Here is a 13,251-nt window from a genome sequence, read left to right on the forward strand (position 1 = left end):
TTTTTTCCCTTGGTTTCCCATGAAAACGAAAAGCAAATGAAAAACCTTGTAGAAAACACAGGTTATACTTTGCCTGGTGGCTTTAATGAGAGAGAACCATGTTGGGCAATGGTCACCTTCAAGTTTCCTGAAAGAAAACAGGGCCGACAGAGAGCACCAGGCTCGCTGTACAATGCTCTCTGCAGGGTTGATTTCCTAGTGTCCAGATGGATGGAATCACTGAGTCAGTCAGTCAGCAGGACCAAGGGACTACTTTGCATGGCTCTCTCGGAAGGAAGGGAGGTGGACTGAAGACATGACTTACGAAGGTTGGCTTTCACTTGGGGTGTGCAGAGTTTAAAATTTCATTGCAGAAAGAATGTCTTCCTCTTGGCCCCTTGTATTGGTTTGTTTCTGTTTTTGCATGTGTTTAATCTTTGGCAGTATAGAACTGATCGTGATCTCCTGATGCATCTCTGAAGGGCTAGGTTTCCTTTCTCACTCTCCCCGCCACTCCCTGCAGGCTTACTTAGGATTTTGGGGGGAGATTGAGGGCCCTGCAAGGTGGGCTGACGGCAGCCGGCTGTCTGCTCATGGATCTTTCTTTCCCTTTTCTCCCTTGGCTACGTGTCTGCAGGAGTTCATGCGTGCTGGCTTCCCAGATGGTGCCTGGCAGAGGGAAAGCCACCAGGGCGCCATTGAGGATTGCTGTCTGGCTCTCTGTGGGCAAGAGAGCCAGGGGGACACACAGTGGGACCGGAACCTTCCAGAATGTCTCCTCAGTCAGGTATTTGAGGGTTTGAAGGGATTGCGGAGACAGGAAAAAAAAAAGTGCTGAGGGCCAAAGCTGGTGCAGGTGACAGTGCATCTGGGTAAGGCAAATGAGAGGCAGTGAGGTGACTGAGAATGGCATCGGGCTGGCTCACACGAGGGTCCCGGGCTTGGCTTTTTCCTGCCCGTACCACTGGACATCAGCTAGTTCTGGATAGAGGGAGGAATCCAGGAAGCAGCTGTCAGTGTAGCTCCTGTGGGGTCCAAGAAGGAGAAGTCAAGGTTAGGGGGAGAGGACAGGGTTAGGGGTAGAGCAAACAGAGGTGAGGGCCCTCCCTCACGACTGTCCCACCTGCCCAGGAGGAGTGAAGCGCCCAGACCATAAGGGGCCTTGGAAAACAGATAGCTGCTACTATTCAACGCGGCTCTCACATTGGTCTCAACCTGGGATTACCTGGGAGACTAAAAAATGCTCCTGGTTGAGCCCTGAGGTTGCTGATAGAATTGGGTGTGTATGTGCTGGAGTGGGCGTCTCCCAGGTGTGTTTAGAGGCAGCCCTGTGGGAGCTTTCTGGGGCTGGATGACGTCCATCCCTAAAGGGGAACCTCATTTCTCTTTTTTTTTTTAAGGACAGAGTTAAATGTGGCTTCTCCTATAGTCTGACATGATATTCTGAGTTTGTTTTAGAATCCACAGTATTTTTTTAAAATTATAATTCAGTCTATTTTTGTAATTATAAGGAAAAATATGAGTTTAAAATACACAGCAGGGGCAGCAGCAGCTCCAGCCTCGGCTTTAACTCCAGCACCAAAACAGCTGACAGAACATACAGGAAAGACTTCTCAAGAACAGGACTTGAGTGGGTAGGACTAATCAGGATGGGTAGAGGTGACTGCGCAACATCAAGAAGCTGTAACGTGGCTGTGTTGAGGGTAATACTCAATACTCTGGTCCTTATCAAGGACAGCCCTCTGCCCTAACCCAGCTTCCTGTGCCCAGTGCTGGGGGAAAGGTGGCTATGGATGACAAGAAGGGGAAGTTAAAGTGAGCCTGGGGCTGGAACACAGTACCTGGCATGCAGGCTCACTGATTAGTGTACTCTGTGGACTGAGCCATGCTTGTAACCCTGTAAAGGATATCTTAACAGCCTCCCGAGGCAGAAAAATCACTCCTTCCTGCTTTTCTGTCTCATTTACTGGGCTCTGTGGAATAAGTGAATGTTGGGGTCTAGAGCCTTGGGCATGCTTGGCAAGCACTCTGCCACTGAGCCACGTTCCCAGCCAGTGGTTGTGCTTTGTGAATGTTTTTCATCTAGTCCAAAAAAATCCACAACAGCTAGAAAATGTCAAGGGTTTGGGAGCATCCTGGTGTGTTTGTTTTTTTCCTCCCAGTATTAGGACTTGAATTCAGGGCCTTGCTCTGGCTTGCTTGCATTTTGCCAGTTAGAGAGATGTGTCTTGTAGACTCTTTGGGACTGCACTTCAGCTCTGATCTTCTAGGCTTGTCTCCTGAGTTGCTAGGATTACAAGTTTTCTGGTAGATTCTAATGACAAGTCATTACTTCCAGGGCTGCAAGTACAAGAGTAACTCTTTAACTATAGCACCAGAGGCAAAGGAATCAAAGGCCATGGTATTCTGAATTTGGATGGTAAGTGGATGATTCTATTGCACCCATGCTAGGACTGAGAGCTTCTAATGGGAAATGCATCCAGTCTCTCTCCCTAAGGTCTGCATTCCTTCCCAGGTAGACATGTGACCCTGGCATCAATCCCAAGATGGCAAGCCAGGCAGCTTTGAAAGCATGACAGGAAACAGAAATCAGTTGAACAGACTGAAGCAGGAAGGGCTCTGTTTTCTGCTCCTAATACCAGCACCTTAAAGTAGGTTCTTAAACTCTTGAGAAGAAATTGATTTGGAGTATATTTGTTTTTGACCTAGATAAATCTTTGGGACAAAATATCCCTTTAGACTTCACAGGCTATTTAGAAATCACCTCAGCCAGCATTTCTCAAAGTAGATCTGTGAAGGGCTCTGAGGACATAAAAGGTTCTCTGGAGAAGTAAGTTGGAAGACCTAGCCTCTAGGAACACTGAACTATCCAGCGGTATGAGTCAAGTCCTGTGTTACCACGTTTCACTCAGAACTGGCTAAATAGCACAACGTATTAACACCCACAATCAAACACAATTGATAGTATAACATCTCAGAACAGTTTTTGGCTGAAACTATGATAGTTTAAAAAATAAGTGATAGGGCTGGGAGCATGGTAGAGTGCTTGCCTAGCATGCACGAAGCCCTAGTATCACATACACAGAAAAAGCCGGAAGTGGTGCTGTGGCTCAAGTGGTACGGTGTTAGCCTTGAGAAAGCCCAAGTGCAGTGCCCAGACCCAGTCAAAAAAAAAAGTTTGCATCACAAATTCAAAGGACCTCTGTCACAATACAATGCGCTTGAGAGGAACTGAAAATCCTCTTTATACTGAGTTCAAAGCAGCAGCAGGTCAAACAGTTTACCATGGATGGGGGGCCTGGCCACACCTCATCAGGGAGACCCTGTATCCTAGAACCCCTCACGAGAGGATGTTGCGGACACACAGACCTGAGGACTTTGTAGGTTTTTTGCCTTTAAAAAAAGTGTAGTGCTCTTTACTCCTTAGCAGCTCAATGCATTCAACAGACCAAACAAGACATCTGTGGTGGGGGAGGGGAAGCTGGGTGGTTGTCCCCATGTGGAATTTGGAAGGGCCACAGAGGGCCAGCCACGGCCTGCCTGCCCAGTCCCTGCCTCTTTGGAGAATGGGTGTTAACAGATGACTTGTGACTGGCCTGAAATGTTTGTACTTTTTTTTTTCTTTTATTCCTTCAATAGAAAACACTTTAATCAGAAAAAACAAGACAAGAAGCAGCTGAACAAAAATACATATCCATCTACACTACAGGGGACGTATTTCTAAGGGATTTCTTGAGCATTTCTGCAGGATCTGGCAGGTGGCTTTGGAGCCTGGAAATGGGGCTGGAGGTGTGGCATCGTATGCTCTGGTGGGGCCCAGTGAAGCCCTAGCGTCTCATTTGATACAAATCAATTCTCCAGGAGCAGAGAAAATGCCGTGGCCAAGGCACTACCTGGCCCCCCTGGCACCTGACTTGGCATATGATGAAGACCTGGAGGTTTTTCTACCACAGGAATGCCCTTTTACCAAGGTAAGAACAGGGCAGTAGCTAAGCCAGGGCCTTGAACTCATGAACCTCAGTCAGCCATGTGTGAGAGGAGCCCCTTGTTTACAGCTGCTTGACAGGAAAGCGTGGTGATATGTGAGAGGTGGAGATATGTCAATTAAACTACATTTTATGAATTGATTTTTGTCCATGTACATTTCTGAACTCAGACTATGGAATGTACACTTGCGGAAGCAACTTAATGACTGCACTCCACCGAGACTAAGTGACGAGAATATCCAACATCTTATGATAAAAACACATACATAGTTCCACATGTGTCTAGAAAGAAGACGTCATAATGGCTTCCCCTCCACTCAGATGTTTCCTTCTGGAAACCATGACAACACATGTGCAGCACATCTAAGATCATAAACTCGCGGCAACAAGAACAAAACGTTCCCTTACGATACCTCTATTCATCAGTACTTTGGTGAGTTGGAGACTCAGACCCATCCATGATGGGTGAGTTTTCTGTTGCTTCTCTGAACAAAGGAAAGCAGAGGAGGAAGAGAAGAGAGGTTATGTTAGAGGAGTTGACACATGTGATTATGATTAGTAGCTTATTAGCACACCGGGAAGACCCACTGATCATTCACCCAAGTGTCGGCCACAGTGTAAGCTGTGTCCATTTGTGAAGCAGAAGATGGCTTTGGGAAAGCAAGTAGGCAGTGTTCCCTTCGCTCTAGGGTTTTTTTTAAATATCAGAGAGCAGTTTTGTTTGTGAATATCACTCAGTCCAATCTGACAAAACAACTGACTACAAAATCCAAAGTAAGGTCTAACTTAAGTGATGAGGACTATAAATTCCAGCCTGTGATCAAGGAGGATCCAGAGATAAGTGTCCTATGTGGATGAGCTAGTTTAGCCCTGGAGGGACTCATCTTGGGGAGACTCTTGGACTGTAAACCCTGTCCACACAGTCTAGGGCTGAAGTGAAGATGGCGTATGAGTGAGTGTTGCAAATGATTCATAATAAAGACAGAGGGTAGCTATTGCCAAAACACATCTGAGAAGCAGGGATAGACCAGATTCTCTTAAAGAGAAAAAGAGGTAGCACGGGTCAGTGCCAGTGAGGTTAAACCATCTGTCAATCACCTAGTGGGTGGGCTTATGGAAGCAGCCTGCTGCTCCTGGCCCTGGGCTGGGATCCACCAGGAGAGTGGAAGAGGACAGGCTTTGGGGGTCAAAGCACTTATTTAAGCCTTCCTAAAGCCAAATACTCCAGACATTTCCCCTTGCCGGAAGGCATGCAGCCCAGATTCTATGAACTAAGAAAGCTCCAGCCTGTGCACCACAGCAAGTACTCACAGTGTGAGCAGCCCCTCTCCATCCCAAACGAAGGCCCTGAGAAGCCTTGGGTGAACTCACTGCCGGAAACTTCTAAAGAACAAAACTGCCAAGTGGGGGAGAGCAGAGCCCACCTTGGGGATTCCGACTTTCCCAGACACTCCTCCCCAAGTCTCCAGCACAGCAGGAGCCCCTTGCCTCTAACCAACAGGTGTTGATGGAATTCACACGGACACAGCAGGTTACTCATGTCTGGGTGAACATCCTGCCTGGCCACAGGGTATAACGCTCCAGGCAGTTACTTAACTACAGAAAACCCAACCTCTAGGCGCCCAACTCCATTTTTTCATAAAGAACAAGTGCTTGGTGCACACACAGCCTTTTCCCATCGGATGCATTCCGATGGAGTGAGAAGCATGTTTCAGATGCCCGGGGCACTGTTCAGGGAGGGCTGACCTGGCACTTCCAATTGGCCTGCACTATTAGAACCCAAGTCAGATGTCTGGAATTCTGACCAAAAGAATGCAATCCTTCCTGTTTCCTTGCCCCCACATTCTGGGGGAGCAGGGGTCTTGGTAAACAAACCATGTCCCCATAATGAGCCCTGCTAACTGGCTTGCTACTGCATCTTGCACCACTAGTCTCCACTGACAATGCTCAGACATGGTAGAATGTAAAGAGCTGGGCCAAGGCCAGGAGGGAACACTCACCCCGTCTGCCAGGTCAGGAGGTGGTGGGGGCTGCTCGGGGGGGTGGCTCCAACCTCACTGGACGGCGTTGAGCTTCTCTGGCTCTGAGGTAAGGCAGCTGCACACAGAGGGCGCAGGAAAGAGGGAGAGTACAGGGCTCAGACCAGGTGAAGGCTCTTGTGACGTGTCCTGTGCACCTTTGAGCAGGGGGCCCGGCTGCTGGGGATGCAGGCTATGATCCCACAGTACGAACATTTCCGTACGCCTTCCTAGACTCTAGGGCCTCCATTCTGACTTGGGCTGACCTGGGACTCCCAGGTCCCGGCTTTGCCACAAAAGTGACCCTCGGGAGGGCTGAGAGAGAGCCTGGAGAGCTCCTGCAGGGCGGCCTGCTCTGCGGAAAGCAGGAGCATCTGCCTTACCACGTTCAGGGGTGGTGGCCCCAGGGGCAAAATGGGGCTCCTTGGGACAAAGGGGCCTCCAGAGAGATTGTCCGCTGCATTCTCAGGGGCGTTGAGGCTGTCACTTGTTAACTCATGTACTGGGACACGATGGGAAGTCAAGAAATCCTCCCTGTGCTCTCTGGAAATGGCAACTTTTCCCCCATTCACAGCTTCTAGAAAGTTTTCTGGTTTCAAATACATTCCAAACAGCTGAGGGCCACTGAGTGCTGTTTTGACAGAACATAAGCTCTCCAGTCTCTGCCACAGATATAAGTGGGGAAAACTCCTAGAGCAGTGGAGTGTCAACGTTGTGCGTAGAGGGAGAATGGGGAAGGAGGCGGTAAAGCCTCCCTGGGGTCTGTAATGGCCTCTGCTGTTTGGCAGAGTTGTATCTTTCTTGCCTGTTTAACCTCGAATCCCTCCTCACCAGAATACAGAGGCTGGATAAACCCCGAGATTCGTAGACTTCTGGTAAGAGGGGGCTGGAGCCCTGTCCGCCGGCTCACGCCTGTAATCCCAGTTACTCAAGAAGCTAAGACCCCGAGGGTTGAAGTTCAAAACCGGCCTGGCCAGGAAAGCCTCTGAGACCCTTATCTACAATTAACCACCTAAAAGGCTCTAAGTGGCAGAGTGCCAGCTTTGAGCAGAAAAGCTCAGGGACAGCGCCCAGACCCTGAGTTCAAGCCCCAAGACTAACCAAGCAAAGATAAGGGCTGGGGTGGGGAAGGCCTGCGCCCCCTGGGACGCATGACGACTGGGAGTCAGGGAGGTGAGGCCACGGTGCGGGACTGGGGACAGGCCGACCACCTCCTGCCATCTGCACATGCAACTGCCCTCCTCCCCACGGGCCTCTCCTCCCGCGTCCCTGGCTCGGTCCCCGCTCACCTGACGTGGCCTTACACATCTGGGGCATCCTGGTGACCCGGCTGTGCGCCACGAAGGTGCTCTGGGAGGAGGTGCTGTACTGGGAGCCGCTGTCGGAGGACGTGGAGCTGGTGTGGGACAGGCGGCAGTGCTCGCGGTGCGACGACGTGGAGCGCTGGTACCACTGGCGCAGCTCGTCCGACACCGCCGCGCGCCCCGCGCCCTTGTCGTGGGCGCCCTCGCGGCCCAGCGACGGAGTCCGCAGGATCTGCGACCGCGAGGGGGTCAGGCGCCCGGCGTCCGCCTCGTCCCCGCCGGCGCCCCCGCCGCCGCCGCCGCGCCAGCTCTCCTTGAACAGCCCCCCGGCCGTGTAGGAGTTGGAGGTCTTGAACTGCGCCTTGACGCTGTAGTGGCCCTCCTGGTCGCTCTCCAGGCTGCGCACCACCACGGGCGTGGCGCCGCCCTCCACGTACAGCGGGTACTCCTTGATGCGGTACTGCGAGCTGGGCTGGCTCTGGCTGTGCAGGTACACGCCGCCGCCCGCGCCGCCCGCGCCGCCCGCGCCCCCGCGCGCCGCCGCCAGGTTGGGCATGCTGCCCGAGCTCGCCGAGCCCAGCGCGCCCGCCGCGCGCTGCCGCTGCCGCTGCCGCTGCCGCGCCTTGGACGGCGAGTCCTCCGCCAGCGTCGAGTAGTTGGCGTTCATCTGCGCCGGGTAGTAGTGCTCGGAGCTCGAGTGGCTGGTGCACGACGAGCAGTCGTCCATGGGGTCCGAGCCGTTGCTGCTACGAGTCCGCGGGGTGTAGAAGTCGGGGCTCCCCGTGTCGTTCTCCGAACCCAGGAGTTTGCCTTGGGACTCCAAGCTGGAGCTCCGGTGTCTAAAGTGCAGAGCGAGGCTGTGCAGCCGCGTGGGACTGATGTCCACCGACCTGGGGGAGACGAGGGTTGGGGCTGAGGGGGTCCCCTGGGCGCAAAACACTCAACAGCAAGGGAACTCAGGGGCTTCCAGGGGACTGAGCCGAGGCTCAAGAGTTTGGTTCCTAAGGGTGGAGCCTGGCAGAGGGACGGAAGCCGGCACACGGAGTCCTCTAAAAAGTACACGTCAATGTCTACAGTTTCTGTGTGTATGTGTGGTTGATTTTTTTGTTTGTTTTGGTGCCAGTTCTGGGGTTCGAACTCAGGGCCAGGACTGGCACTCTATCACTTGAGCCACAGCTGCACTTGGGGCTCTCCTGGTAGTTGAGTGTAGAGTCTCACAGACTTTTCTGCCCCAGGCTGGCTTCAATCCATGATCCTCAGATCTCAGCTTTCTGAGTAACTAGGATTATAGGTGTGAGCCACTAGGGCCCAGCCATAGCTTTTTGTTTGTATGCCAGGCATAGGACTTGAACTTGGCCTGGGTGTTGTCTCTGAGTTCTTCAGCTCAAGGCTACCGCCCTACCCCTTGAGCCACAGCGCCACTTCCTAGAGTTTCTTTTTTTAAGAGGTGAACAATGATGCTGTAGACTCTGAGAGAACTAGCACCTCAGGATTGTTAGTGTCATGATAAACCTTTCAACCAGTCTTATTTGTAGGCCAAAAGAGCAAAGCTAAAAACTAAACAAGAGAAAAAAAAAAAGAAGGCCAGGTATGGTGGGATATCGTATAATCCCAGCCAGGTAGGAGGCGAAAGTTAGGAAAATCCTAGTCCGACCCTGGCTTGGACAAAAGAACAAGAGGCTAAGGAAAACCAATTAAAGCAAAAAGGCCTGGTGGCATGGCTCAAGGGGTAGAGGACCTAGCAAGCGTTAAGCCCTGTGTTCAAAAAACAATCCCCAAACCCAAACCAGTACTCCCACAAAAACCCTCTCATAGGATCGAAACATCACTTCCAAACACACACAAATGGAGAACCAGTTCCCATGAAGACTCTAAGCCGGAAGCTTGGTGGAAAACACCTCCCCGGGAATGCTGCAAACACTCACCCTACCTGGATCTGCTACAATCCCCACTAGCTGACCATTCGCGGCCACCACTGTCACTGACTGGGCAGGTGATGGCGCAGAAGGCTGGGGATCTGGATGAAGTCAACTGTGGCTCCTTGGCCACTGAAGCCACTACTGGAGGCCCCGCCAAGTGGCCTTCCATGACCTGGTTGTAGTTGAGAAGACGGATGCAATATGTTGAAGCTTAATTTTTTTTCCTATTTCATTTGCTGTTATTAATTTATACCTGGAGCATTAAAGCCCGTCTGGAATAAACCTGGGCTTGTTATCAAATAAATCGAGGTCAGTGCAAGCCTGATTGGAACTGCTAGCTTTCCTGCCTCCACTTCCACGGAGGAAGCCTGGTCGAGGAGCCCGGAAGCCCCTTGCACGTGCCCCTAGATGTGCAAAGGGGGCTCGGCCAGGTTTCCTGGCTAACGTGGTCTGACTGCTCTGCTCTGCAAGTCTCCGTGTATACAAGGAGACCGTGCCCTGCTGGTTCGGGCCGGATTGCAGTGGCCTTGTCACCCGGCCCGGCGCCCGGAGGCCCTGAGGACTCACCTGGTGGAATGGACGTAGTGGGGGCTGCGGACGCGCAGGTCTGGCGTGGACGGCACGCTGGACTGGGAGTTCCAGTGCGGGAGGCCTCGGATGGGGCTGTTCTGCAAGGAGCCGCTGCCCCCGCCCGCCTCGGCGCAGCTCCCCGTGCTGGGAAAGCGCTTGTGGCTGCTGAGAACGGAGCACACGAGAGCCGAGAGTGAGGCACCTCTGCCGGGGAGGCCTGGGCAGCTCGGGGCGCTCCCCCTCTCCCGATGGATCGCTGTCCCTGCTCCCCCTTCAGTCAACAGGAGAGACAGGACGCCCCCCCCATTATCCCTGCAACTATTCTGTGAAGCCCCCTCCCCAGACACGCCCGTGTCTTTACAGGGTGGGTAATGAACGGAGATGAGAAAAACACAGACTTGAGCCAGAAGTACTTTCCAAAAATTCACCACCACCACCAGAAAAAGGATGCCGTCTACAGTGTCATCCACGGGAAGAGCTGAGCGCGCGGCTCGCATGGCGCGGCTCGGCCGGGAGCGGCTCTGGGGATCCCCCTCGGCCTCTCGTCTTGCCACGCCGGAGCAGCGCATTCAGTCCCGTGGAGCTGCACCGCGGGGAGGCCGTGGGCCCGCGGGCTGGGTGGGTGGCGGGCAGCCAACACTTCCCACCAAGTTCCCTGCACCTCGGCCGAGTGGGCAGCAGAGGGCGCCGTGAGCGCGGGCCGCCAAGCCCAGGACGGACGGATAGACAGACGGCGGGTGGCGCTGGTGTCCCCTCCGCCCCCGCGGTGGTGGCAGTATGGGGACAGGGACGACGTCCCTCCGGCCTCCCCGGCCAGACTCACCCGGAGTGGCCGTGGGAGGACCGCTTCTTGACTTTCTCGTAGGGCTCATCCAAGGACGACTCGCTCCACATCTTGGGCTTGATGGGTGACTTGTCGTAGTCGCTGCGGTGGTAGTGCATCTGCCGGAGCCCCTCCAGGGACTGCGGCGGCGGGGGCCGGTGGTGCGCGGCCGGCGGCCGCGGGGGCAGCCCCTTGTGCGGGGACGGCAAGGGGGACAGCGCGCTGGTGGCCTGCGCGTCTTCTGCGCGGGAGACGGGAAGAAATGAAGCCAATGAATGAATGAAGGACGCCTGCATTCCATTCAGTATCGTTCACACCAGGCAGCAAGAATGTGGTCATTATTTAGTACTTTGTGTCTCCTGCCTTTGTAGTACAGGGATCTGAACCCGGGCCCTTTTCCAGCACCCTCAGCCCTTCCCTTTTTTCTCTTTGTTAAGGTCTGTTTTTCAAATAGCCCCTTGTTACTGCTGCTCCAGCTACCTGAAACCTTCCCCTACGTACACTTTTCCCCTAGCTGGGATTACAGACACAGGCTACCACGCCTGTCTTGATTGTAACCCTTTTCTTTCATGGTGTTGGGATTAAACCTGAGGCTTCCCATTGAGTTACGCCCTACTTTGTATCTTGAAAGAGTCAGTAAACATAGACTCTGGGGGAAATTTAAGTTCCATGAGGGCAGAGAAGTCCAAGAGACTCTAATCTCCAATTGACCACTGAAGAGTCAGAAGTGGAGCTCAAATGGCAGAGTGCCAGCCTTGAACACAAAAGTTCAGGGACTGTGTCAGGCTCTGAGTTCAAGTCCCAGAATCAGCACGAAGAAATATGCATTTCTGTTTTCTGGATGCCTCCATGTCTTCCACAGCATGTACTAAAGACAAAATATTCCAATCTGACTTGTAAGAGCAGAGCCAAGGCGACTGGGTAAATAACTCACCAGACTTTCCCCACATCAAGAGCAATCACTATTATGATTGCAATTATCATTATTGCTATGACTTGGGTAGGCCTTTTATGTTTTCCCTCTGAAAAACCACTTATCACTGCCCGCCTGAGGTTTCCCCAGAAGGGAAAAAATTAACTGCCACTTAATATATTTCTATATAATTAATGTGTTCCTCCCCCCCAATCATTTGGTTTAACACCTACAGGAAGACTCACAAAGGGTTCTGAGAATGAAATCCTTAACTTTGGCTAGGTAAGATGATGGTGGGCTGGGGTTTTATTCCTGCTTTGCTTGGATTTGTTATGGAGAAAATATGATAGCCAGGTACTTGTGTCTCACACCTGTAATCCTACATACTCAGGAGATTAACATCTGAAAGATGGTAGTTCAAGGCCAGCCTGGGCTATAAAGGTCTGAACATCTTCATTTTTCAGTGAACCAATAAAAAGTTGGGCTGGAGGTGTGGCTAAAGTGGTAGACCAGCTAAATAAGAAAGTTGAGTGTGACGTCCTGAGTTCAAATCCCAGTACTGAGTTGGGGGTGGGGGACTATCCTGAAAACTGACAGAGTTTGGAGAGCTTAATGGAAACAGTTCCAGAGGTGGAAAGGACATCTCCCCCACCCCTTCCCCCTCGTCACAGCCAGTGCCAGACATGGATTATCTTCCCTCCAACTACTCTAGGCTACTGGTTGAGTCTATGTTTGTTTGTTTGTTTGTTGTTGTTGGTTGTGGGGCTTATACTCAGAGTCTGGGCTCTGTCCCTGAGAGCTTTTGCTCAAGGCCAGCAATCTACCGCTTTTGAGTTTCTGAGTAATTAGAGATAAGAGTCTCCTGGAGACTTTTCTGCCTGGGCTGGCTTTGAACCGTGTTCAGCCTCCTGAGTAAGCTAGGATTACAGGCGTGAGCCAGCACTGGGCTTTGTGTTCATTTTTGATCCAAATCTATTTCTACCTTTCACCGTGACATGAATACTCCACAGGAAACTGTATGCAAGCCACAGATGCTCTGTTTAGTTTTTTTTTTTTTTTAAATACCATTTTACCTCTGAGCCAAAGGAAATACTCTGATTCCAATCAGTAACACCCACCCACGTTCTACACAGTCACGACTGTGGGCAGGAAGCCAGCTGCCACCTGGCCTGGCTCTCCCCTCAGACCACGCTGTCCCCAAAACTGCAGGCACAATAGCTCTGACTTCATCTCTGTCCCTCGACTGAGAGCCAGAGATGGAAAACCTACCATCTTCAAGGACAAGCGCATCAGAGAGGGAGCTGTCCTCACTGGCGATGTTTCCATCTAGAAGATAAAAAAACATATGATAAAAGCAGAGCCGAAGAGGTTAGCTCGGTTCTGCAACCAAGTGTTTGTGGGAACAAGGGACTTTTTGCGTGACCAACCCCGTATCACTCTTTCTAATCACCAAAGAAAGAAGTCATGAAATACAATGACAATGCTTTGGGATGTTTTGACAGGCCCCATCCCAGACAGAACAAGGAGCCCAGCCTTTGTGGGTTTTTCCTTATTCGAGGGATGTCAGAGTGGAGCAGTTTTCTACCTCACATAAAGGCTGCAGGGGCCCTCTAAGCACATTGTTGTCCCAGCACTAACTTAGGGCATGGACGGACTGCACTGGAGGAAGTCAACTGCTATTTATGTCACAAACGTGAAACTCAAGAGGGGAACTTAAGTTTTGCTCACATGGCAATAAA

At 52.0% G+C, this 13,251-nt stretch overlaps 1 protein-coding gene across 2 annotated transcripts in view; it reads right to left on the minus strand.

Moving 5' to 3' along the window:
- Window positions 1-488: 488 nt before the first annotated feature.
- Window positions 489-13,251, minus strand: part of Frmd4a (FERM domain containing 4A) — a 411,101-nt gene continuing 398,338 nt past the window's right edge. Inside the window, exons 19-25 of one of the 2 annotated variants that reach the window (XM_090318924.1) lie at window positions 12,782-12,838; window positions 10,600-10,840; window positions 9,774-9,941; window positions 7,273-8,177; window positions 5,966-6,062; window positions 4,379-4,450; window positions 918-1,004 (exon numbers count right to left, since the gene is read on the minus strand). In XM_090318924.1, coding sequence (XP_090175050.1) covers window positions 4,381-4,450; window positions 5,966-6,062; window positions 7,273-8,177; window positions 9,774-9,941; window positions 10,600-10,840; window positions 12,782-12,838 — 1,538 coding nt within the window. In that variant the 3' untranslated portion in view covers window positions 918-1,004; window positions 4,379-4,380. Of the gene's footprint in view, window positions 1,005-4,378; window positions 4,451-5,965; window positions 6,063-7,272; window positions 8,178-9,773; window positions 9,942-10,599; window positions 10,841-12,781; window positions 12,839-13,251 lie in introns of both variants that reach the window. The other variant, XM_090318923.1, reaches the window with a different exon arrangement.

The sequence above is a fragment of the Megascapheus bottae genome, chromosome 26, assembly GCF_031878675.1.
Source record: "Megascapheus bottae isolate mThoBot1 chromosome 26, mThoBot2.hap1, whole genome shotgun sequence".
Taxonomy (NCBI): domain Eukaryota; kingdom Metazoa; phylum Chordata; class Mammalia; order Rodentia; family Geomyidae; genus Megascapheus; species Megascapheus bottae.